This window comes from Ceratotherium simum, chromosome 24 (genome assembly GCF_057802395.1).
Source record: "Ceratotherium simum simum isolate JZ-2026a chromosome 24, ASM5780239v1, whole genome shotgun sequence".
Lineage (NCBI taxonomy): Eukaryota > Metazoa > Chordata > Mammalia > Perissodactyla > Rhinocerotidae > Ceratotherium > Ceratotherium simum.
In genome coordinates this window covers 22,885,157-22,909,661 of record NC_141923.1, presented here as the reverse complement: position 1 = coordinate 22,909,661, position 24,505 = coordinate 22,885,157, and the positions used below count along the sequence as shown (strand labels likewise).

Below are 24,505 nucleotides of genomic sequence, written 5' to 3'. Positions count from 1 at the left end.
TTGCTTTTTACTTTTGTTCTGTTACAGCCCAGTGATCAGGTCATCTGTGTCCTAACTTTATTCAGATCAACTTCATCAACTCCTGTAGCTGAAATATCTGCTTTGGGTTAGCACTTTCCTGACATTCCCCTCCACTTCCAAGTTCACTACTCTGCAACATAAATCATACTATGAATGAGTAATAATTCCTTTGCCCTGTGACTCTTCTGTTGTTCATGATGACTGAAACACGTTATATTCTCTTCTTTCATCAGCCTCTTTATTTTTTTTCCCAACCTTTCTCTTGACCATTAGAGAGATTATTCATTTAAATCAGAGCAGACTCATGCACAGCTATGTACGGTGAACTTCCCCTAAGGCAGGAAGAGAACACCTTGCACCCGTGGCTGGTGCTGCCACAGAGGAGTGAGAGGGGGAGGGGACAAGGATGAGCAAATGGACTTGGAAACATTAGTCAGATGCCCCCCGAGGCTACCTTGTAACTGTAGTGTGCGGAATAATTGACCCACTTCCTGACATCAGCCTTGTCTTCCACGGAGATGGATCGTACAGCGGCTTTGGAGGCAGAAGTTGTGGGCATGCTGAACTCGACATTCACGTGATTGGCAAATCTGGAAGGCACTTCCCGGTCAGAGCCAAGTTCAAGGTGGCAGAAGAAACAGTGTGGGTGACCAGAAGCTATGAAAGAAAGACAAAGAATCTAGAGATCAGGTTCTTTGGGGAGGAAGTAGAAGAAGAGCCATCTCTAAGAGCCAGCCGTCTTTCAGAGTCCAGAGCCGAGCAGAGGATTAGCCTCAGCAGAAACCACAGTGTGTGTGCCTCAGACCCTTTGATATAACACTCTCTGGTTACAGTAGCCTGGTATCCTAGCAATGAAACCCAGGACCTGAGAAATAGAGGTCATTCTGCCCGCTTAGGTCATTCGGAGTGATATGTGAACACAGCACAAATACTAAGAAATAGGGGCTGTAGATTGGCAGAAAGGAATAAAAGGGATCACCACTGAGCACCTAATAAAACATCATTTAAAGCCACCTGGAGCAAAATCATCAATTTCCTTTGAAAGATGAACTGAATTTTCTTAACAGCATTTCATATTTTTAAAAAAATGCTTCGGGCAATTTTTGTGGGTGAACGGCATATGGAAATGACAAAGCCCTTATAAACAGCACATGTGTCTTAGGGAGGCATATGGTACACTGGAGAGAACACAGACAAACAGGACCCCTGGGTTTGACTTCCAGCTCCCCGCTAAGTGGCAGAGACCCTGCACCCAAGTCCTTTGTTCTTTCTGGGCCTCAATTCTTCATCTGTAAAGTAGGGAGTGGGGGAGGGGTAGTAGGAAGAATAGGCGTACCAATGCCAGGCATAGTCCCTTCCTGTTCTTTAATTCTATAAATCTACAGTTAGTTTTACTGGACTTGGATGGCAAACTTAAGGTCTGATTTTCATTTGAGGATTGTTATTAGATATTTGAGAGAGCTTAGTTCTGTGACTATTGAAGCACCGTCATCATCATCACTCAGATGTAGCAAGAAATGTCTGTTGAGCACTCTGTGCCAGGTACTGTGCTAAATGCTTTACGCAGATTCTCCCACTGCACCTTCACAACAATCCCTTGAGGTCAGAATTATTACATTGTACAGATGAGGAAACTAAGGCATCGGGAGGTAAAGTGAATGCCCAAGGTCATGGCTAGAAAGTGGCAGAGCTAAGAACTGAACCCGGCAGTCTGACTCCAAAGTGTTCTTAACCACTTTGTCAGAGTCACAACTTCATGGTCCCTAAACCTCAAGACCAGGTTTGCAGGGTGACAGGAGTGCAGAGGAAGAAAACTGTAAGAATCCCCATATCGCAACTCGCTATGGATAAACGACATGACATGGCTTTGACTTCATTATGTAACTGAAACAGCCCTTAGTTATCTGAATTTTTCCAAATAAACAATTCCAATTTTCTTTCTTGGTCTGGGCAGCACTTTTAATCTCAGAGAGTGAGGACATACACACCCGCTCTCCAAGGAAAACATTACCGAGTGAAGTATTTGTTTTGCTCTGTTTCACAAATGTAACATATTTCAAGGGTTATTTCTAAAGAGTAATACCTTGGGAAATTATTTGAAAAATTTGCAATGGTTTTTAGGAAAGAAATTTAAAGAAGATACATATAATAGTAAAAAGGACATTATTTGAAAATGAATCTATTCAATTTTTTAAATTGTGTACCACAGCGGTAACTGTATAGCTATTATTTATTGAGCATTGATTACAGGCCAGAAACTGTGCTAAATACGTAAAAGCATTATCTAATTTCATTCTTAATGAGCTAGGTATTAATAATGCTATTTACAGATGAGGAAAATAAGATTTCTCTGAGAGATTTAAGTAAATAGCCTGAGGTCAAACAGCCATTAAACTGTAATGCTGGGAATAAAACTTCGATCTAATTGACTCCAAATTATGTCCTAAACTCCTCTCAATATATTGTTATAGATTTAGATCACTACCAAGTATATAGAGCAGTTTCTTAATTTAATTCAATAAGAACTTGAACAACAGTTTTATCTAATTCTCCTTATTTATACATTGTTGGAATATTCTCCACAAAACCGACCCCCTCCTCTTACCCCACCAAAGCATATTCACAGCAAACTCTATGAAAACAACATTCTTTCTTGATTCCTAGCATCAACTAATGGATGGCTAGGGCTGGTGGACAGATAGGGAAGTGCAATTTTGAAAGCTAGTATAGTTTAATTCATGGTAATGAACTAATGAGCCCACACATTACGTCATCTTTCTTGATGAAGTTGAGACAATTTAACATGAAAATTCAGTTATCTATTTTCCATTAAAGGGGAGTCATATTGGGATTGTTTTCTCTTTACCTGGCCCAATGAGAACTGGAATTCCAGCAAAGAAAGCTACCTATGCAGGACAGAATGTTTTTTTTTCCTGGCAGATATCTGCGAAAGCAGCAGGACTTCTTCTGGTGCCTTCCCGGATTAAGAAAAGCTGCTGGGATTAGCATGGGAGGGGTCCTGGGAGAGCACACATAGAGGGGGCTGCACATACACACAGCTGAGTTGGGCCCTCCTCGTGGGAGCCACACTGGAATCCAATGGCAGCTTCTTAGCCTTTTGGTGGCTAGGATTGGGACAAGCCTGCTGTGGCTACAGGCTTGGGATGCTGGCAAAGCCAGGGTGCCGACCTGTTGGCCCATGCTGCCTGCGGTCTGACTGTCCTGCCTGCTGGCGGCTAGGGATGCAGGGCCGCTGCAGGTGGGAATAGATATGCCGAGATTTAGGCCTCCTTCACTGTAAATGGAGGTGTGAGGATTATGAAAGTTAACCTGTAAAAGGCACCTACCTTCCCAAGGCTGTCTGAAGACCAAGACAGAAGAGCTCAGAAAAGGGACAATTACTAATAGATCATTGTCAATTCTCTGATTTCATGGATGGAGCACTGGACGGGGAGGGCAGGAGCTGGGCACTGTAAGAACCTGCAGTCTGACTGGAATTCAGAGCTTGTGCATCTCAAGTTTCCAGGAAAGGATGCTATCAATTTCCTGAAGTGATACAGAAATATACCACTGGCCAGAAGTATCAGAAGAAGCCCTTTTTAGAGGTTTCACTTGTAAAGATATATATAGAAACATGACAGCAGAAACAGTCATTGAGGGGGAATGTTTAAGTGAGAAACACTCCCAAATATCCTTATGCTGTCCTGTATTTCAAAAATCTTTCACAAATAAGGTCCCAGTAATCTGGAAATACACATGTAATATATAAGCTGCATTTACTTGGCCTTGAGCCTACTGAACACTTCCCTGCCGGGAAGCATTAAGGAAAGTGTTTGCTGAACACCTATTTTTCCCCTGTCCTACATCCATTCTCCCTTTCTTCTGGTAACAAGCCTTTTTTTTTTTTTTTTCCTTTGGGAAATAATCTTCCTCAGCACTGCATGTCATCTTGGTGGTCACGTCAGTCAAAATGCACTATCCTACCCTTGACTCTTAAGCCAAGTGGCACAAGGGCAGAATATGGCTTGTGATGCAGCCTGGAGACATCCATAGTCCCTGCCATCAAGAGCTCTCCTCTCTGAGCCTGCTTGTTCAGTCTTTCCGTCCATTCTCTGAGCTACCTGTATCCTTCCAACAATTTCTTTTCTTTTTTTTTTTTTTTTTTTGCTTCAAGTAGCCAGTCAGTCTTTGCTGCTTATAACCCCAAACCCCTCATACAGCTCTTTTAAATATTTGAGAGAAAGAACTTTGAAACAAATGAGATATGTGTGTACACATTGAGAAAACTGCAAATCTCTGTTCCCCCAGTGGAAATTATTTCAAGTTTGTGTCTATTTGGGGCATCTACTAAGAGGCAGCTGTGGTATTGCAAAGAGACCCCTGGATGCGGCTTTGTGACTTCAGATGAGTCGTGTTACTTCTGGTCCTTAATTTTCTCATCTATGGAATGAAGAGGTTTGACTGTTATCCCCAAGGTCCCTTCCAGCTTAAAAATCCAATAATTCCATAATGAAGTCATCTGAATCCATGCTTAGGACACTGACGAGCTAAAAATTCCAATATAAGCCTGAGGCCTTGTCTTCTCTGATGTCTAGTTTCCAGCAGGTTAAATAGTCTCCCTGTCACCTTGGTTCTCTTCCCAAGGGTTTCTGTGCTAACAAGAATTCAGAGTTTCTCCCCTCCTCCGTCAATTCAGATGGGCCCTGTGGCTGAGGTAGAAATCATGGCTCTAACACCAGGAGAATACAGTGTTCATTTTAGGGGAAATGGATAAGCAAGTGCAGAGAGGAAGACTGGTTTCAAAATTCTGTCAGTTTAGAAATAGGGGGTGGTAAATCCAGCCTCCAACACAGAGGTCCAATTGTCTCTTCAGTTTGCACGGCTACACCCAGTGTCTGACACAGAAGGCCCCGGTGAGTGTCCACTGCCTGGACAGCCTGGGGAGTTGACCAGGTCGCACTGCCCCTTGCCATCACATCACGTTACATTTAGAGTATGACAACGTAGCCACTCCACACTCGGAACAGGAAATGAAGACTCGGAACACATGTTAGGATTTAATAATGAGAATACAAAGAAGAATAGCTGCATAAGAGAAAGACATTGCAGTCAAGAGTTTTTCCAAGCCTGATACTTTTTGCTCAGTTAGGATATCCACTTTTGTTAACAGATGGGCAAAGTTTCTTATAAACGAGAAGTGGTTTAAAAGATCACAGGACCATGGACTTATTGCCTGCCATTGGAGTCACCCAGACTTACTCTAAGAAATAAGGCTATAAGAGCTGGTTTGATTACTCCCTAAGTTTTGTCATTTCACTAAATCTCACTGGACCCAAAAGGAAAGTTGTTGCCTTCTGGGCTCACTCAAGCACAAAAGCACCCCTGATAGCTGTGAGCAGGCCAGCTAGAGCTGGTAAGCTTTCTTTCTTTGTTTAAATCAAACATTCCTTCCTTTACTTTTTGCCTGATAGAATTTCAGCCCTTTTGGACCTTCATGTCCTGGCTGGATCTGATCGGAGGCCACTTCTCCCCCCTCCCTTCCCCAAATCCCAACTCTGAGCTTGAGATGTTATGATTGACAGGCCTTGTACAGGGAGGCTAGAATTATAAATCTAACTCCTCACCTGTACTGTACATATGCTTGGCTATAAACTGGCCCTTTTACCTACACTCAGGGCACAATTAGAAAGCTCTCTCTTCAGAACCCAGAAGCCTTCTAGGATCTGGGAATGCATAATTTCCAGCACCACTGATACTTTAATGAGTCAGAAAAGAATACAAATTCATAAGCTGCCCCGGAAATCGGCTTAGCAGCTCAGCTAAGAATAACGCATAGTTTTATGGAAGAAGTGTGATGATAAGGGAGTAAAAAGATAGAGTTAACTGGGTCATTCACGTTTGTTACTTACTTTGCTTTTCTGGTCCCACTCCCCCTCCATCACCATTCCCATCACACAACAAAACCCAGCACTTCACAGGGGAATAGACTGTGGAACTTCGATCCCAGTTCTCTCACAACCATGTGGTGGTTTTCACAGACGAGAAACCTCTACCTACCTGAGTTTTTGTCAGGCAGTCGGTTTATCCTCCACACAATGGAGTTGAAGGCATGCTCATACTTGGCAGTTCCCAGAGTTACTCTCATGATAGGCTCAGAGCCAGATACACTAGTGGAGCCAAAACTTGCCCCCCGGTTCACTTTGGCTTTCAAGGACTTTTCCCCCAGGACACTTTCCCTGCGCAAGTTTTTCACCCACTCACTGGGCACAGGGTAACGAACCATCACATTCTCACAGGGAACCTGAGTGAGAGGGTCACGGTTAGAGGAGAAGCCGGCTGACATCCTAAGCCAGCTCTGCACCTCCACCTCTGCCCCATTGATGCTTGCTGCCGTCCTGAGTGTGAAAGGCAGGGTCTTCTCAGCAAATACTGTCCTGAACCGCATTAGCTCGAATCGGCATGCATCCAAAGGGTTGAACAGAATAACCCGTGAGTTGTTGAATACATCCTCATCCACACACCCATGAAAACGGCACTCATGGAGCTTGATCCACTTTGTGGTGGTAGTAGGCATGATGTCTTGCCGGGAAACTATTTCATTGCCTTTGATGAGGACGTCATTGAGGCCCAAGCGGCACTCTGCAAGCCCAGAGAGGAAACTCAGAATATGGATCCGTGTCAAGACGTGGTGCCGGAGAATCTGGTTGTCTCTTTTGCTCACCATGCCAGAGAATTCATCTCTGACATCCACTGTAATCTCCTCTTCAAGGTAGTTCAAGCCAACTGTGCTCAAGTCCATTGACAACACTGGCAGATCCATGAGACGGTCCTGGACTGCACGGATGAAGCTCAGGAAGTCATCATAATTGGTGGTGCCCAGCTTAATCACTTGTTCCCTCTCTGCTGTGTGGGCCACAGCAGGTTTAGGCTGGTATTTCTTCTTCTCCTTGTAGGTGACACGGTCTATCCGCAAGCTGTGGATCCTGCCATTCTCATCATAGTTTTGGAGCCGGGGTTCTGAAATCTCATGGCAGATCTCCAGCTTGAACTCACGGAATGGTTTCTCTAGGCCCTGCTCATAATACAGCTGCAGGTAACCACTGTCTGTCAGTTTGATGTAGATGGGTCCCCAGTGCCTGGAGGACATAATGTTTTTCTTCTCAGGGATCCTTAGCATCATTGGCCATCCATCCCTGGGCTGGGACAGTGCTGAACCAGGCGGGTGGTCATCTAGTTCAATCCAGGCTATTGGGTCATCGTCAGGAAGTGTCGCATTGCCTAAGCGATCAGGGTCATCAATTTGGAGTTGTTTGAGTTTTTCAACAGCATCAGAGTGTGACTGGTTTTTGCTTGAATCATCAAAACTAATGGCATCCTGGTAGACGACAATGAGGGAATCTCTTTGGCTTTTGCCTGTGGTACCAGAAATGGAATTGTTTTGGGAGCGCCTCTCCTGCTCCTCAAAGAAAGCACTGAAAGGGTTGATAGGGGAAGGTTGTACATCCTGTAGAGTCTCATTCAGAAAAGGATTGGTTGCCCTCCAAGGTGGAGCCTCAGTTATGGAAGGTGGGTGGTTTAAGGAGGAAATGTCCAGCTTCTGAACTTTGGAGAAATTCATCAGCGTGCTCTTGGGACGTTCTCTCTTCTTAAATGACCCAGTTGAATTATAAGGTACATCTGGGGTCACAGAAGCAATAGGCAGTGTATTTGGCTTCAGAAGAGAGGTGATTGGTGGCAAAGGGCAGCTGACTTCATTGTCATCAAATGTGACCCAGCTGGGGAAACGGGCAGAGGTCACTGGAGTGACAGGGTGCCCATTCATGGCTGGACTGCTGGCCTCCCAGTTGATGGCCTCCATCTCTACCTCTTCATCTTCTTGAAGTGAGGAAGAATTATCTAAAAGGAAAAGGAGAACATATGAGGGGCTGCTATTCAGGGCCTCTAGAGGTATGAGAAACTGAGGTATGGGAATGAGGGATGACTAGAATTTTATCTGGTAAATTCCAAAGCAGCTCATTACCTGTCTCAAGTGCTTAGTCTGGGCATAACTCCCATAATTTTGTAGTAAGCACATCAGAGGGGCCATACATTAAATGCAGTAAGAATACAAACCGGTCTACCAATACAGAAGCACTGGTAGGACCAAAATCCCTTGCAATTTAACTCTTATACATTCTCCCTTTATTTTATAGAAGTTTCTGGAATAAATGTTTTCTTTACTCAGCTCTAAAGTATGTATTCTTAATTTTTAAACATTGAAAACCACCTCCTACATAAAATGATATAAAGCTGATCTCATTGAACAAAACACGTTATCTGCTCTAAGTGATAATATGATTGCAAATAATGTAATTGGGGAGATTTTGGCCCAAATTTGATCAATAAATATTAAAGACAAAATGTTAACATCCTTAATATGAAATTAATTCATACAAGTGAATGAGAAAAATACAAAAACTCCCAATAGAAATGCAGGCAAAGGACATATACAGACAATTCAGGAAAGAGAAACTAAAAATGTCTAATAAGCATGTGAAAAATATCCAATCTCACTAGTAGTAAGAAAAATGCAAATTAAACAAAAAAAAATCAGTGAAGATTAAAAAAATTTTTAATATTTAATGAGGGTTCGAGTGCTATGATATGAACAGTAAATAGACCCTTAGCGGGACCGTAAGTTGCTACAAACTCTCTGAAAGTGGTTCGGCGATTTGTAGTAAGGGTCTTACCAATGTTCATAAACAATAACTTAGTAAATTTTACCCTAAGGAAATAAATCCAAATTGTGAACCAAGTTTTGGGTGAATGTTAAGAAAATGACGCACACAATGGAATAATACTCAGCCATTCAAATGTTTACAAGTACGTAGTAACGTGAGAAAATGCTCATGATATAATCTTTTCTTTGTTCTCTAAAATACTTTTTCATCTTAGGGTTTATTTATTTTATGGGGGGAAAAAAGGTTATTACAAATCAAACTCCACCCCAGTAGGTCCTTCAAAGAAGGAGATAGAGGACTTGAGTTTCCCTAGGAGAAAGATCCAAACGTTTTCAGTAGCATGAAGACCCTGTGTGGGGTTGTAGGAAGGGAGGGGAAAATGAAGCCTTTGGCGAGGGGTGGATTCTGATGAAGGAACAGCACAGATAACAAATCTGTGTCTGGCCTATAGGAAATACTCAGTAAAGGTTTGTTGACTGAATGAAGGAGAAAAGAAACTTCGCTTTGGAACAGTTCTTCTATTCTTTCTTCTCTGGAGGAATGTACATGGGGATCTCTGCCACCATTTCACCATTTCTACTAACAGTAATTTAGAATCAGAGAGAAAGGGATTCTCAAATGGTTGCGTTTTCTGACCATCTTGCTAAACCTTCATGAATATCATATCCAACCACACCAAATCAGCAATGTTATACATAATTGCAAATGTAACTACACACGGATGGGATGGCTGGCTTGTCACCCATCCTTCCAAATATATTTATTCCAACAAATAGCGATTCCCTCTACTGAAAACATCAGTGTGAAAATGCAGGCTAAATACAAGAGCATGCGTCCATACACATCCACACTCACGCCAGAAATATAATGAGCACAAAGTATTTTCTATATGTACAGCACCACAAAAGGATTTCAGAGCATTTTAAAACTAAAGATGAGACTCTCCTTCAAATTAATCATTAGTCTACTTTTGTAGATGCATAAGTGATTTATTTTCTGGAAAATGAAGGGGAAAGGGTCAGGAAACAACCCAGGTTGTAGGATTTATATTTTATTTATTACTACTATTATTATTATTATGAAGGGTAAAGGGAACAATGTGGTCCTGAGTAAAATACTATTATTTTTTTCATTATTATTATTATCATGAAGGCTAAAGGGAACAATGTGGCCCTGAGTAAAATATAATCACTTCCTTAGAATAGTAACAGATCCTCCCTAGAAAACTGGGAAAGGGATGTGTCGCAAAATGCTTCAATTCAAATGCAGCCCGTCTATGGAGCTTATGTAATGTAGTGTTTCCATCCAGTCTGGTTCTGACCCACCCCTGTATCAGACATATCCTTTTTGCCTTGAAGCTCATCACCACTTCCTCATTTAAAACATGCCGAACTCTTTTTCCTTTGGTGGCTTTCTGCCAAAGCTGTTTATTCCTGCTGCGAAAGGATTCCCTTCTGTTGGGAATCTTTTCCACAAAATAGCATTTCTCATTTTCCTCTCTGAAGCCAAAAAATGAAGGGAAAAAAAGGCCTTTGTTCCCACAGAACATGATTTTCTTAAAATAAATTCCTTTTTAACCAAGTTTTTTAAAAACACCAAGTCCTAGACAGTTTTGAACCATTAGACTTAATATAATTTAAATGAAGTATCTTTACATTTGGGGGGAAATTAAATTAATTTCTACAGATTCCATATTTTCTTTGACAGCCAGTAAAAGTATCAAAATACTTTTTTACAAAATTCTCTCTCCTTCAGCACAAAGGAGATTTTAAAAACAGGTTGTAATCCTGGGATCTCAACCTGGGGATCTCCCAGGATTACAACCTGTTTTAGAAAAAACTCATCCTTCAGGACATTAGTGGGGTATAGGTCAAATTTCTGAAAATGAGAATTTGTTTTTCTACAAAATCATTTATAAAGAAAAAATATCTTAATAAAGACATTTTTACAGATGAAAAGCAAAAGTGGTCCACAGTTCACATGAAAATAAAGTGTTTCCTGAGGTGAATCCATGGACTGCCAAATACTACTTTTAAAAATTATCACTTATTAGAGACAGAGATTGGATTGGTGGTTATCAGAGGGGGAGAGGGGAGGGTGAAAGAGATAATTCGGTACATGTGTGTGGTGATGGGTTGTAATTAGTATTTTGGTGGTGAACATGATGTAATCTATGCAGAAATAGAAGTATAATGATGTACACCTGAAATTTTTACAATGTTATAAACCAATGTTACTGCAATAAACAAAAAATTTAAAAAAAAATTATCACTTATTAACATTGACTTTCCTATTTGTGAGCTCTTAATTTTGCTTCTTTTATCATTGACTGCAAGACATCTTCAACTGTTTCTACAAAGGTTAGGTCATGTATTTCCTGAGCCTCTTTTTATTAAAGGATGTCCTTTGGTACTTTCACATATGAAAAACAACTTACCTGCATGTAAAATTTCTGGGGGAAAAATATTTGCATCAGATATGACAAAAACTTGATGTCCTTAATATATAAAGACAGTGTATCCTTAGTAAAAATGGGTATACTATCACCACAAAAAAAAAAATAGGACAAAAACAGATGATTCACTAATGAAGAAATATAAATATCTAATAACTATTTGGAAAAAAGAGTTTAACATTATAAAACAATAAATACAATTCTTGTGTCAGAGAGACAAAGATTTAGAAAGAATAATAATCATTATTGGTGATATGAGGAAATTTACACTCTAATGGAAGTGTTAAAAACCTTTCTGGAGAGCAACTTGAAAATTTGTATAAAAGTCTCGAGAAACATGATTCAAGAATTCTACTTATAGGAGTTTATTCTAAGGAAAGAACAAGACAGGCATGCAATGATGTATACAGTGGTTTGTTTATCACAGCAATGTTTGTGTCATAGAAAAGTTGGAAACAACGTAAATGGCCAATAATGGGAGACTAATTATATCAGTTGTGTATACAATGGAATCCCATGCACCATCAAGACAATGCTATTGACGCACGCTTATGCACATGGGAGCTGATCATGATATATACTGCTGAGTGAATAATAACAAGAGCTACAATCTGGAGTCAGATTGCCTGGCTTTCAATTCCGTAGCTGCAGCTTATTAACTATGTGACTTTGGGCAGGTTGTTTAATTTTTCTGCATCTCAGTTTTCCTATCTATGAAATTAGGAAAATATTAAATCCTACCTGACAGGGTTGTTGGGAAAATTTAATACAGATGTTGGTAGAATTGTGCCTGGCAAATAATAAATGTTCACTAGATGTTAGCTGCTATTATTACTAGTGGAATGATTCATTTTTGTGATATAAAGTACACATGTATTCAAAAGCTTTGGAATATAATGTTTCATAATTAAAACAATGTGAAAACAAATGTCTCCTGTAAGAGGTGACTTGAAAACTTTTAAATCTGTACTCTTTCTTTACAAAAAAAAATGCTGTAATGCTTACAAAATAAAGAAATAATAAAAGGTCAAAATATATCCTTATTACTCCTACTCATTAACCTTAGAGAAAGAAAACAAACAGCTCAACTGAAGGTCTCGTTGATAGAGCAGCAGTTACAGCTTTCCTCAGACACTCAGGACTGGTGTGGCTGGTACTGGAAACAATAAGGGGGAAAAAAAGGCTGGCAAATTTCTTCAGTAAGAAATAGGCAAAAACTAATTATCTTCAGAACAAAATTAACTGTCATCCACAATTCCATTTTATTGACTTATTAAAATAAAACCAAACCCCAAAATCCAGCAGTATTTTAATTCCTTTCTCTTCCACTTGCTACCTCCAAATTGCTCTTAAGGTGACTTGAGCTGCTGCCAAACAAAAGATATGGATAAAGGTTAGGTTCCCATTCTACACCTCGGGGAGAATTTCCAGGACCTAAGAGCTTCCTAGTGTCTTTACTGATGCAAACTAAAGAAAAATGGTGGATTCTTGTAATGTTAGATCACAATCTATTTTACATTTCCAAAAGATTAAATTAAATGATGACAGTGGTCATCAAAGCCACCAAACTGAAGAAAAAGTAAGAACTATGAGGAAAAAAATTAACAGTTTATTTGATATTTTGAATATTGCAGATACTCTGCCCTCTCCTTCCCTCATTTGTTAACCTAATTTGTTAACGCAATGACAAATGCAAAAAAGTCATTGAGAGCTGTTCATTGGAATTTATTAGCAGTGGCAAGAACAAATATTCTTAGATTACTGCAGTGTCCCAACATGAGATAACAGTCACTGTTATACAAGAGCATGTACTTAAAACTGTATAACCAGCCTCAGATGCACAGAATGCACTTAAATATCTGTGGAGTAATCTGTAAAGTTAAAAGAAGAACACAGGAATTTTGGGGCTTGAAGAGATTTTAGAAATAATAAAACTTGACCCCTTCATTTTTCTGAGAAGACTGAGGCTCAGTGAGTTTAAGTAAACTGCTCAAGGTGAGATTTAAAGTCAAACTCTACTTTTAATGTTCATTAACTCCAGTATCATCTTAATGCTGTTCATTAAGCTAAGATCTGGTTCATTTTTCCCATTATCCTTAAGATTGGCAAGAGTTATTGACACAACATTTTAGGAGCATTGTTCAGTGGCCGAAAAGAAGTTAATTAAACAAGAATTAACATCCATTTACACAGGGAAGCCTTTGGGCATAGGGTCAGGCGCTGTCATCCCCTGATGTGTGAATGTGGACAAGCGAGAGAAAGGAGTTAGTCATCTGACCCATATCAAGGGAGTTTCTCACTTGGATAAAATAAGCTGGGACCTGCTTAGTCATCACAATACACTGTGATAAAGAGGAAAGGCAGAGGGTCGGAGTCTATTCATCTGTTCTCAGCACTGGCCTGGAGAGAGGATGCTTCAATGCTGGCAAAGTCACCTGGTCAGAGATGTCCCCAAAGTGAAGAAGCCAATTCATCAAACTACCATTTACCACTATCTGACAGAATCCCTATCAAGAACATTCAACACTACATTATGGTTTTTATTTGCTAAGAGGACCAATGAAGCAGTACTGAGCGTCTTCTTCAAATGAGTGGTCCAGCTTGCCCTGTCAACTCCCTCCCTGCTTATCAAGATGGGCTGGCTTGGGGCCAGCCCAGTGGCATAGTCGTTAAGTTCTCACGCTCCGTTTAGGTGGCCTGGGGTTCACGGGTTAGGATCCCAGGCGCAGACCTACACATCGCTCATCAAGCCATGCTGTAGAGGCGTCCAACATAAAAAACAGAGGAAGACAGGCATGGATGTTAGCTCAGGGCCACTCTTCCTCAAGCAAAAAAAGGGCAAATTGGCAACAGGTGTTAGATCAGGGCCACTCTTCTTCACCAAAAAAAAAAAAAGGGGGGGGAGTGGCTAGACCAACATGTTTCATTTTTTCTTTTGTTCAGAAAAGCAAGCATCAGACTTGAAGTTTGATGAGTGGCCCAGGAACATCTCCAGTATCTTGTGTATTCCTAATTAATGTGTCCTCTCTGGTTTTAAACTTTTGCCTCTGTTTTACCATTGCCCACTTCCCCATGCCTTCCCCAATACTCAACCTTTGGATCCCTGCTTTTGGCTTCTTCCTCTAACAACTAAAGTTCCACTCAACTGGATTACTAGGTCCCTGGCTTAATTTGCCTTTCTGTTATCAGCTTCTCATGTTGTCTTAGATGAAGGCTCTATTCTCCAACTCCCACCTGGGCAGAGACCTCCCTAGAGTATTCTGACTAAGTCTGTATTAAGCCTAACTAACTTCCATTTGTTAACTTTGCTAGGCTATAACTCAAAAAGTCTGTTGGGGCAGGGAACATCATCCGCTGGGCGAAGATCACCCATAGAAAGGTTAGGGGAAGTTCCTGCAAGCGGAAAGGACCCCTCAAACTATTCCCCTTGTACCTCTATTACCCAAAGCTCATTGCTCTTTATATGAACTTTCCAGCAATGACAACAACAACAAAATAACCAAACAGCTCATGTAGGCAGTAAGCCACTTCTTTTCAGTGAAACTTGGAGTTGATAATTTGATTTCATTTCAGTGCTCATCAAGCTCACTTTTAGTTACCAAGATCAAAGGAGACATTCTTACAGAGTGATGGTAGATGCAATTTATAAACTGTAAACATATCAAGTTAAGATAATCTCTTAGAAAAATAGGAGAACAACTAATTTCTAGCATGACAATAGATTTACTCTAGCAGATAGAGATCTATTTGTACTCCTGAATGTCTCAAGTTTTTCAGAAGACCTCCCGAGGTAAGTAATCTGCAGGTAAACAGAGAGGGCAAAGCTATTTCCAGATGATTCATACACTCAGTACTTTTCCTGACTTGCTACGGCATCCAAGCCGTCCAGTATATATACACCAGTGTCTTCGGAGTGGACACAAGGCCTACAAGGGAAAGGCTGGCTTAAAAGTGGTTTGTACTAATGCTGGCTAGAGTTCCTGCCCCATGCCGACCTCTACCACCTGTTCTGTGCCCCCATAGGCAGTAGAGGGTAAAGCTTAGGTTCTGCAGTCAGATGGACCTGGCCCTGCCACTAGAAAACTGTGAGATCTTGGGCACATTACTTAACCCTCTACACCTCAGTATTTCTCAACTCTTAAGGGGAATAATAACAGTACCACTTCATAGGGTTGTTGTGAGGGTAAATGAGATCATTAATGGACACTGAATTTTGGCACAGCTCAATAAATGTGCCAATATCACAATAAGAAAAAATATGTATGCATATATTATTATTACTTCAGAATTCTTAAAGAAGCAAAAGGAGAGAGAGAGGAGAAAGCAATGCCTTGAAGTTACATTATTATCAATCTGATGGAGGAAGAAGGAAAGAAGGCAGAAGAATGGAAGGAAGGGCGAGGGGCATGGAGAAAGAGAAAAGAATACGTCTGTCTCAGGTTATGATGCCATGAGTCCAAATCTTTCCATAATTATTGCAGAGATAAATCCTCAAAGACTCGAGAATTACAAGGGATATGAGAGTCTGCATTCACAAAGCCATCATGACTATAGCAAAGCAGCACTCGAATCTACCGCATAAGGGAAGTGTTAAGTCATGAGTACACTTTGGTCAAGACAGAACATCCAACTGTCGATTATCCCTCTGGTACTAAGAACTGCCTTTGTAACTGTCAGGCAGGTATAAGATGTCTTAGTATTCCAGACAAGTAGCCCCCAAAGTGGCGGGTGGGGGGTGGGGTGGGTGTGTACCTAAGGAGGTATATAGGATGAACCACTGGGGTATGGAAAGAAAATATCAGAACTTCTATTTTTGTCCACTTTTGCACCCATCCTTTAAACATTTCTAGTTTTTGTGTATTATATGTCATTAAAACACCTAGTATGTTTGTAATTTATAAATAATTTTATAATACAGTATATTTATAAGTAAATATATACATGTTAGAGGCTCATGATCAAACCTTTGGAGAAACATGATCAAACTTTTGGAGAAAACTGCACCACGTTTAGTGCAGTAGGCATGTTTCAAATACTTAGCATGGGTTTACATACACACAAAGATATCACCTCTTCCCTGTCCTTTGTAAGAGTGGGCTACTGTAACCAGAAAAAATGGCTTTGGTTGTCAGCCCAAAGGGAAAGGTATTTTGGCAAATACAAAGGATTTGTTATTCCCTTAAACCCTCCTATGATGTGGGCAATAATTCAATCTTAAATGCCCCAGCTCCCCAGCGGCAATGCTAACAACCTATCTCAGGCTTGCCCTGTTACCTGGAGTCTACCTAACATGACTTCATCACCACCCCTCCTTGCTTTCTACAACGTTTTAAAACCAGCCTTCTGGGGCTGGCCCCGTGGCTTAGCGGTTAAGTGCACACGCTCCGCTACTGGAGGCCCGGGGTTCGGATCCCGGGCACGCACCGACGCACTGCTTCTTCGGCCATGCTGAGGTGGCGTCCCACATACAGCAACCAGAAGGATGTGCAGCTATGACATACAACTATCTACTGGGGCTTGGGGAGAAGAAGGGGAAAAAAAGGAGGAGGATTGGCAATATATGTTAGCTCAGAGCTGGTCTTCCTCAGCAAAAAAGAGGAGGATAGGCGTGGATGTTAGCTCAGGGATGATCTTCCTCACCAAAAAAAAACAAACAAACAAACAAAAAAACCAGCCTTCTAATTCTGTAAAAATTATGAAACTGACTAAACAAATAACTGTTAGAGTTGCTGCCAGGGCCAGGGATTATGCAACCTCACCATCAGAACGCCAGTCTTTTCATGTTCCTTTCTTGGCTACACTCTTGGTGTTCAATGAATACATAGCAATGACAGGAAGAGAGGACGTCTGTGAGATCCTGACCCATGCCAGGGTCATCACTAGCTCTACAGCAAGTGTCCCTTGAGTTCAATGTTTAAAATCTCCTGTTGTTCAAGTATCAGGTTGAGACTGTTACTTTTGCTTTCAATAAAGTCTTAAAGGAAAAGTCAACCTACATGGTTCAGAGGGGAAGGACAGAGTCAATACAGTGAACAATACAGAGGGAAGCAATGTTGTATTGCCTGCCCTGCATCCCTCCCCCCACCTACTTTGGGTAACAACTTCACCATTGAACATTTCCCCTCTGGTTCAAGTCTTTGTTGATTCCCAATCAAGGTATCCCACCCATGATGCATACGACCCAAGCAAAGTCAGATTCTCTTTGGAAATCCTGAACGCACTGACTCAAGTGCAGGAAAACGTAGGAGCTGAGTTATTCAGATGGAGGCACGGGGAAGAGCCTGCATGTTAGTTCTTGCTGACTTGAGCCGTAAAGCTGCCAAGGGTCCTGACCATCAGTGGGAGATAGCCAAAATGGTCACAGATTCTTCCTTTCTCTATCCATGCTCTTGGGCAGTCCCCTCCCACACTGACTCTGAGCCACAGCATGTGATTTGCTTTAGTCAAGATCAGATACATTATAAACAGAAACCTAAAAAGTGCTTGTGCACTGGGGCTTGTCCTCTTCTGCTCTTCTTGGAACCCCAAGACCATCATGTAAGTGACCCTGCAGGAGGATGAGTGATCATGTGGAGGAGAAGTAGGACATCCTAGCAACTGACTGCAGACCCGTGAATGAGCCCCTAAGGAGATCAGCTCAGCCTAGCACAGACTGGGAACTGCTCAAGCTTGCCCAGACTGCTGATTTGCAGAATCCTGAGCTACACAAATGGTTGTTTTGCAGGCCCACTAAATTTCGGGGTGGATTATAACACAGTACGGTGATACACCAACTTCTCAAAGCCTGACTTTTCAGCTTTTGTTCTGATTCTGTGAACTACTATATCTTTAGAATAAATTCCTTTTGCTTCAAGTTAATAAAGTTAGCTTGCGTTGCTTGCAACCCAAGCTCCTTAGCAGCCAGGCGGGAGATAGATGAAAAGATCTTTATAGGAACCATGGGCAGATATAAATTCCAAGAACCTTCCAAGCTTGTCTGACTACTGAGCAAAAAATATTTCAGTTTCATTGCTCCTCTCTACTCTCCCTCGCTCTTGTCACAAGGAAACAGAACAGTATTCTTATTGCTGAAATAATACAAGACACATTTCAAACTCCGTTAAGTCTGGAGGGAAGGAATTTTAAGACTCTTATCTGAAGAACTGCCATTTTTGGCCTGGGCCACCCTAGGCATAAACAGGTGGGAAGCACACAGGCCCTGTGGTCAAGAGCATGGCCTGAGGCTCCAAGCTCGTTCTCATCCTGGTTCCTCCACCCACTGGCTCTGTGACCTTAGGTAAGTTACTTGAATGCAGTAGGCTTGTTTCTTCAACTGTAAAATGGAGATAATAACAGTATTTACCTCTGAAATTGTGGTGAGGACTGAGTTAACGTATATAAAATTCACATAGCAAACACTATATAAGTATTATTATTATTATTATTATGAATAAGATATTATTATGATCATGATTATTCACTAGAACCCAGGCACCCCTGAGAAAGATCTTGGAAAGAGATATTTGGCATTGTGGGGGCTTTGATAAAGCTAGGGAACAGAAGGTTTTATTTCTAGTCCTGGCTCTGCCACAAACTCGCTGTGGTCTCAGGCAAGTCTTTGTGCCATTTCCCCTCTGTAACATGGGATGATCATAATGCCTGTTCTAGTTTGGAAGTAAATATGAGATAACACATGTGAACATGCTTTAAAACATTCAAAAGTGCTCAACCATTATTTGGTAAGGCCTCCAGTTACTATTCAGATATTAAAGTAGTTTTAGGTTCCAAATGAGTCCTGCAATTCCTCATGCTGTTTGAGAGGGTCCTAGGTGGGCAGGTACTGCATTTTAGAGATAGAAGACCATAAAGATGCAGAAAGCAGTCTTGGAATCAAGACTGACATAGATGTAGTCCCATTTGTTTATTTTCTCTATTGTTTCTCTTGCCTGGTCAGACATGGTGCTTGAAAATATGTTGCTAAGACCGATGTCGAAGAGTGTACTGCCTATGTTTTCTTCTAGAAGTTTCATAGTTTCAGGTCTTACATTCAAGTCTTTAATCCATTTGGAGTTAATTTTTGTGTATGGTGTAAGGTAAGGGTCTACTTTCATTTTTTTGCATATGGCTATCCAGTTTTCCCAACACCATTTGGTTACCAGAGGGGAAGGGGGGAGGGAGGAGGGCGAAAGGGATAATTCGGCACATGTGTGTGGTGATGGGTTGTAATTAGTATTTGGGTGGTGAACATGATGTAATCTATGCAGAAATACAAGTATAATGATGTACACCTGAAATTTATACAATGTTATAAACCAATGTTACTGCAATAAACAAAAAATTAAAATAATAATAATAATAATAAATGAATGAATTGTTAAAAAAAAGACTGACATAGATATATCAAACCAAAACTTGTGGGTTGAGAGACCTGGTTATAAATCAGATCAAAGAGGTCATGGTCTTTTCAAAAGTCTTCCGGAGACCCTAAGTGTCTCCAAGAAAGGAAATAAAATCATGTAACCACAGAATAGGGGAAAGTGGAAGGACAAGGACACTCTGATACTTTTATACATCCTGAACTGACAGATGCCACGTAATTGACTTGTTCCCCAACTGTCCCGAGGGCCAGGGTTGAGAGTTCTTGGCCTCAGCTGGGACAACTCAGGAGTTAAGGCCCATTGAATCTAATGCACTCACATGTGAATTCATTCTAAAGTGCATCGGTTTTATAAATGTTCCAGTCACCACACCCTAAAATAAATAACAGTTTGTTTCTATAAAATAAAGAAGATTAAACTTTTTTGATAATTTATGGAAGAATTTGTATTTTAGAAAATTTGGATGGTGCAGAAACACATACAATTAAAAGCACCTGAATCTTGCTGCCACCTGAGATGATCGATGTCACCATCATAGTGTGCTTCTTTCAAGCTGTCTGACTCTGCCTACACACATTCATGAACACACACCTGTCTACAAAGTAGGGATTATTCTGCATAGACGGTTTTAGAGCCTACTTTTTTTTGTTTTTGGAGGAAGATTAGCCCTGAGTTAACATCTGTTGCCAATCTTCCTCTTTTCTGCTAAAGAAGATTGGCCCTGGGCTAACATCCGTGCCCATCTTCCTCTACTTTATATGCGACGCTGCACGGTGCATAGGTCTGCGCCCGGGATCCGAACCTGTGAACCCTGGGCCGCCAAAGCAGAGTGCACGAACTTAACCGCTACGCCACTGGGCCGGCTCCCAGAGCCTACTTTTTTTGCTTAATATTTTTAGATGAGAATTTTCATAAGATAACATTTAAAACAGGCAGTGTGGAAGACAGTAAGTGTTAGTAATTGTTGGCAGTTCAGTTGCGCAGTTGTTGGCAGCCCCATCTGAGCTGTTGGTATGAGCATTACATATGCTAAAAGAGTTTGGAGGGCAGAGCATGAAAATATATTAATTCCAATACATATATGCAATGTCTGGCCACCTCAAGTAGGGACGTGCAGGATATAATAAAGCATGATACTGGATAAAGGATAAGCAATGCTGATGATTTGTTTCATGAAATAAATTTGACTCCTGTTGTCATTTAAAGTCAGGGACTTCAGCAGACGGAGATGAGGTAATGGGATCAGGACTTCTATTTTCAAATCTAAAGCTTCTTGCCTGGCTGTGACACACTGTGGAATGTTGACAAACATGCTGCCTTCCACTCTTTAAAAATAGTAACCTTTGTGTCCTACACTGAGGGCATTTCCTAGGGGTCAGATTGAATCGCCTCTGCAGCTAGACACACAGCAGATTGGTACACGTGGTTACTTGTTGCCTCTTCTTTGTGTATATGAGAGGAGTCAAGCAAAGGACATAGAGATGTGCCCACCTCTAAGCAAAAACTTCAGTTACACTACAGGGCAGGTTGCACAGCATAAAACACAGAAGTTTGCTTCCTCAAAGACTCTTCAAGAGCATGCACTGTATAGCATAGAAATTTCTATCCTATCTTCAAGAGCAGACTGTGGCAAATACACTAGTCAGCATGAATTTGATAAAGGTTGTTAGCAAAGAAAGAATAAGTGGTCACAAAAATATTGAGAGAGGAAGAATGTAACTACTCTATCTAAATTCTTAAGATTTCTGGTTAATATTAAGAGGAGTAAGGAGTGTGTAAGAGGAGATAAGCACAAACTGTCTTCAGAATCAGGGCAAAATTGAGCCAAGGAAAGAGATTTTCATGGTGTTAGATTTTCTTCAAAGTATTTAATTTGGGATTAGATTCTCTAACCCCACAGAGCCCTTGGTGACTTCTGGAGTGCGTCTGGAGTACTCTGGTGACTTGGGGGTAGACTTCAGGTTTTAGGGCAGGAGAGGTGGCTGGAAGGAGAGGGAATAATGAATAACAACCCACCCCTGCCGCCACCTCCAAGACAACAGCAGTGGCAAGTCTGACGCTCGCCAATCACGTATCGTATGCCAGGCGCTCTGCCTAGAGTTGTACCAAAACTGTGTCATTTGATCCTGGAGACACCTACATGAGGTAGGTCCTACCATTATCCCTATTTTATCGATGGGGACACTGAGGCGTAGAGGTTAGGTGACTTGGCCAATGTCACAGACTAGTAAGTGGTGGAGCTAGGATCTGAACCCATGAGGTCCAAATTCACAGCTCTCAACTTGACTACTCTGGTATACTGCAGTGTTGAGACTGCAGCTCAATGTCTTTATAACTATCTAATCTGGAGCAAGTTACTCTATTTTTAAGTCTCAGTTTCCTCACTTTTAAAAAGGATAATAATAATAATTTTGTCTGTCCACCACAATATGGTTGTGCAGACCAAATGAGATGTGAATGAATGCATGTGAATGCCATTTGTAAAATATAGCATGGCATACAATTTAAATTATTTTCATTATTACTGATGAAAGAAGAGAAAGAGGGCATTTATGTCTTCATTTTGAGTATAAAAGTTTTAATTTTAATAATCAACATAAGGCAATGAAAATAACTTATCTTCACTGGTAGGCGCATTAAGTATTGAGAAAAAGCAGAAAACATTCCCTGTATTGGAACTCGTGATTAGAAAGAAAAAAAAATAGTGATTATCCTGACAAGACAGTGCTTGGAATGGCTCCTTGGAGGGCTCTGCAGCTCCAGTGATAAAGCCTGCTCTGGCAGGCAAGTGACGCTTCCCTTTCCGGAAGTAGAAATGAACGCTCAAGGATTTGAGGCTTTCCAGATAATGACTTCCTGTTCCAAGAAAACAAAGTAGAGCAGCCAGAAATAACAGCCTATCTCTGGTCCCTATTCTACATCCTAGAGCTCCATTCTCAGTCCAGTCTGAAAAAGGCTTTTCCAGCTCCAGGCCTCTAAAGCCTCTACTGTTTCAGATAGACAAAAATGCCACAATTTAAAAGCCAAGGTTAGAAAGAGCTACCTCTGACCAAAGGCACCCTGGACTCAGACTCCATCTGTTGGGAGTCATCAACAGGGCTGAAGTCCCTGATTTATTCCTCTATCCCCGCACACATAGGTGTGATCTCTGTGTTTATTTTTCTGCTCTGGCCAGTAAGTTCCTAGAGAAGAGAAGCTACATTAAAGCCTTTTGAACTGAACTATGCTGAGAACTTTATCTAGGGAACTAAAGTTGGGACAGAGGAAAAAATAAGCATCTTCTGAAATTAAATGATAGAAGAATCAACGAAGAGTTTACTCATCCACCATTAAATGGTTTGTGAACGTATTGCTCTCAGAGATTTAGGAAACACCCAAACCCAATCAAAGGTGACTTGGATATAATTTCAGAAAGATTTGATAGAAATGGGCCTAAAGTCTACTAATCTATAATCTAATTAATTATATAGGCGTTTTACAACTTTTTTTTAAACACAAGTAATCTGTGTTCACTGAAGAAAATTTAGAAAATATATACAAGTGAGAGAAATAATAAAAAGCACCCAAAGTCCCACCTTTACTACCAAAACAAGAGACATCTGTGCTGTTATGAAGGTTAATGAAGGAGAAACTGAAAATAACAGCCAAAACATTCATAAGTTAAATGTAGGACTAAGATGGGGGTCCTGTGACACTAAACTGTGCATGGTACTACGATCTGGTGGTCACTTTAAAATATATGCCTGGACTTCTGTGTTCTTAGCAACTCCTCTGAACCTCCCAGGAATATTATGGAAGTTATCCAAACATTCAGAGAATAATATGTTGTACGAGAACATATTGTGAGACCATCTCAATAAATGAAGAAAAGGTACCTGCTAAAATTTAACACCTATTAGTGATAAAAACTCTCAGCATACTAGAAGAGAACTTCCTCAATCTGATAAAGGGTATGTATAAAAAAGCCTCAGATAACATCATAATGGTGAAATATCGAGTACTTCCCTCAATCACACTACTTCTATTCAATATTGTACTAGAGTCCTTAGACATTGCAACAAGGTAAAGAAAGAGAATAAAAAGCAAAAGAAAGAGGTAAAACTCTTTTTATTCACAGGTGACATGACTGTGCATTCAGCAAATCCAAAAATATCAACAAAATTATAGAACTAATAAGGCTGGCCCCGTGGCATAGTGGTTAAGTTTGGCGCGCTCTGCTTCGGTGGCCCAGAGTCATGGGTTCAGATCCCCAGTGCAGACCTACACCACTCATCAGCCATGCTGTGGTGTGACTCACATACAAAATAGAGGAAGATTGGCACAGATGTTAGCTCAAGGCGAATCTTCCTTAGCAAAAAAAAAAATTATAGAACTAATGAGTGACTGCAGCAAGGACTCAGAATATAAAGTCATTATTTAAAAACCAATTATATATCTAAATACTAGTAACAAATAAGTGGAAAATGAAACTTTAAAAATTATGATTTACAGTAGCATATAAATATAAAATATACCATTTAATAAAAGACGTGAAATACCTCTACACTGAAAACTATAAAACATTGCTGAAAGAAATTAAAGAAGGCCCAAATAATTGAGAGATTTCAAGTTTATGGCTTTGAAAACTCAAAATGTTAAGATGGAAACTTTTCTGAAACTGGTTTATAGAGTCAATGCAATTCCAATCAAAATCCCCAGACTTTCTATTTTTTTGGTAGAAATCGATAAGCTGTTAATTTCTATCACAGCCTGTCAATAGCCAAGTCAATCTTGAAGAAGAAAAATGTTGGAAGGCTTACATTACTAAATTTTAAGATTTACTGTAAAGATTCAGTATAGGCCTGTGTTGCTTAATGACAGGGAGACGTTCTAAGAAATGCATTGTTCGGTGATTCCGTCATTGTGTAAACATCATAGAGTGTACTTACACAAACATAGATGGTACAGCCTAC

At 40.6% G+C, this 24,505-nt stretch overlaps 1 protein-coding gene across 2 annotated transcripts in view; it reads right to left on the bottom strand.

The window, feature by feature from the left end:
• STON2 (stonin 2) overlaps positions 1-24,505 on the bottom strand; it is a 137,857-nt gene that overhangs the window by 8,328 nt on the left and 105,024 nt on the right. For both annotated transcript variants that reach the window (XM_087448093.1, XM_087448094.1), the window contains 2 exons: positions 6,079-7,917; positions 476-678 (listed from right to left, as the gene is read on the bottom strand). In XM_087448093.1, the coding sequence (XP_087304219.1) occupies positions 476-678; positions 6,079-7,917 (2,042 nt within the window). The remainder of the gene's footprint in view (positions 1-475; positions 679-6,078; positions 7,918-24,505) is intronic.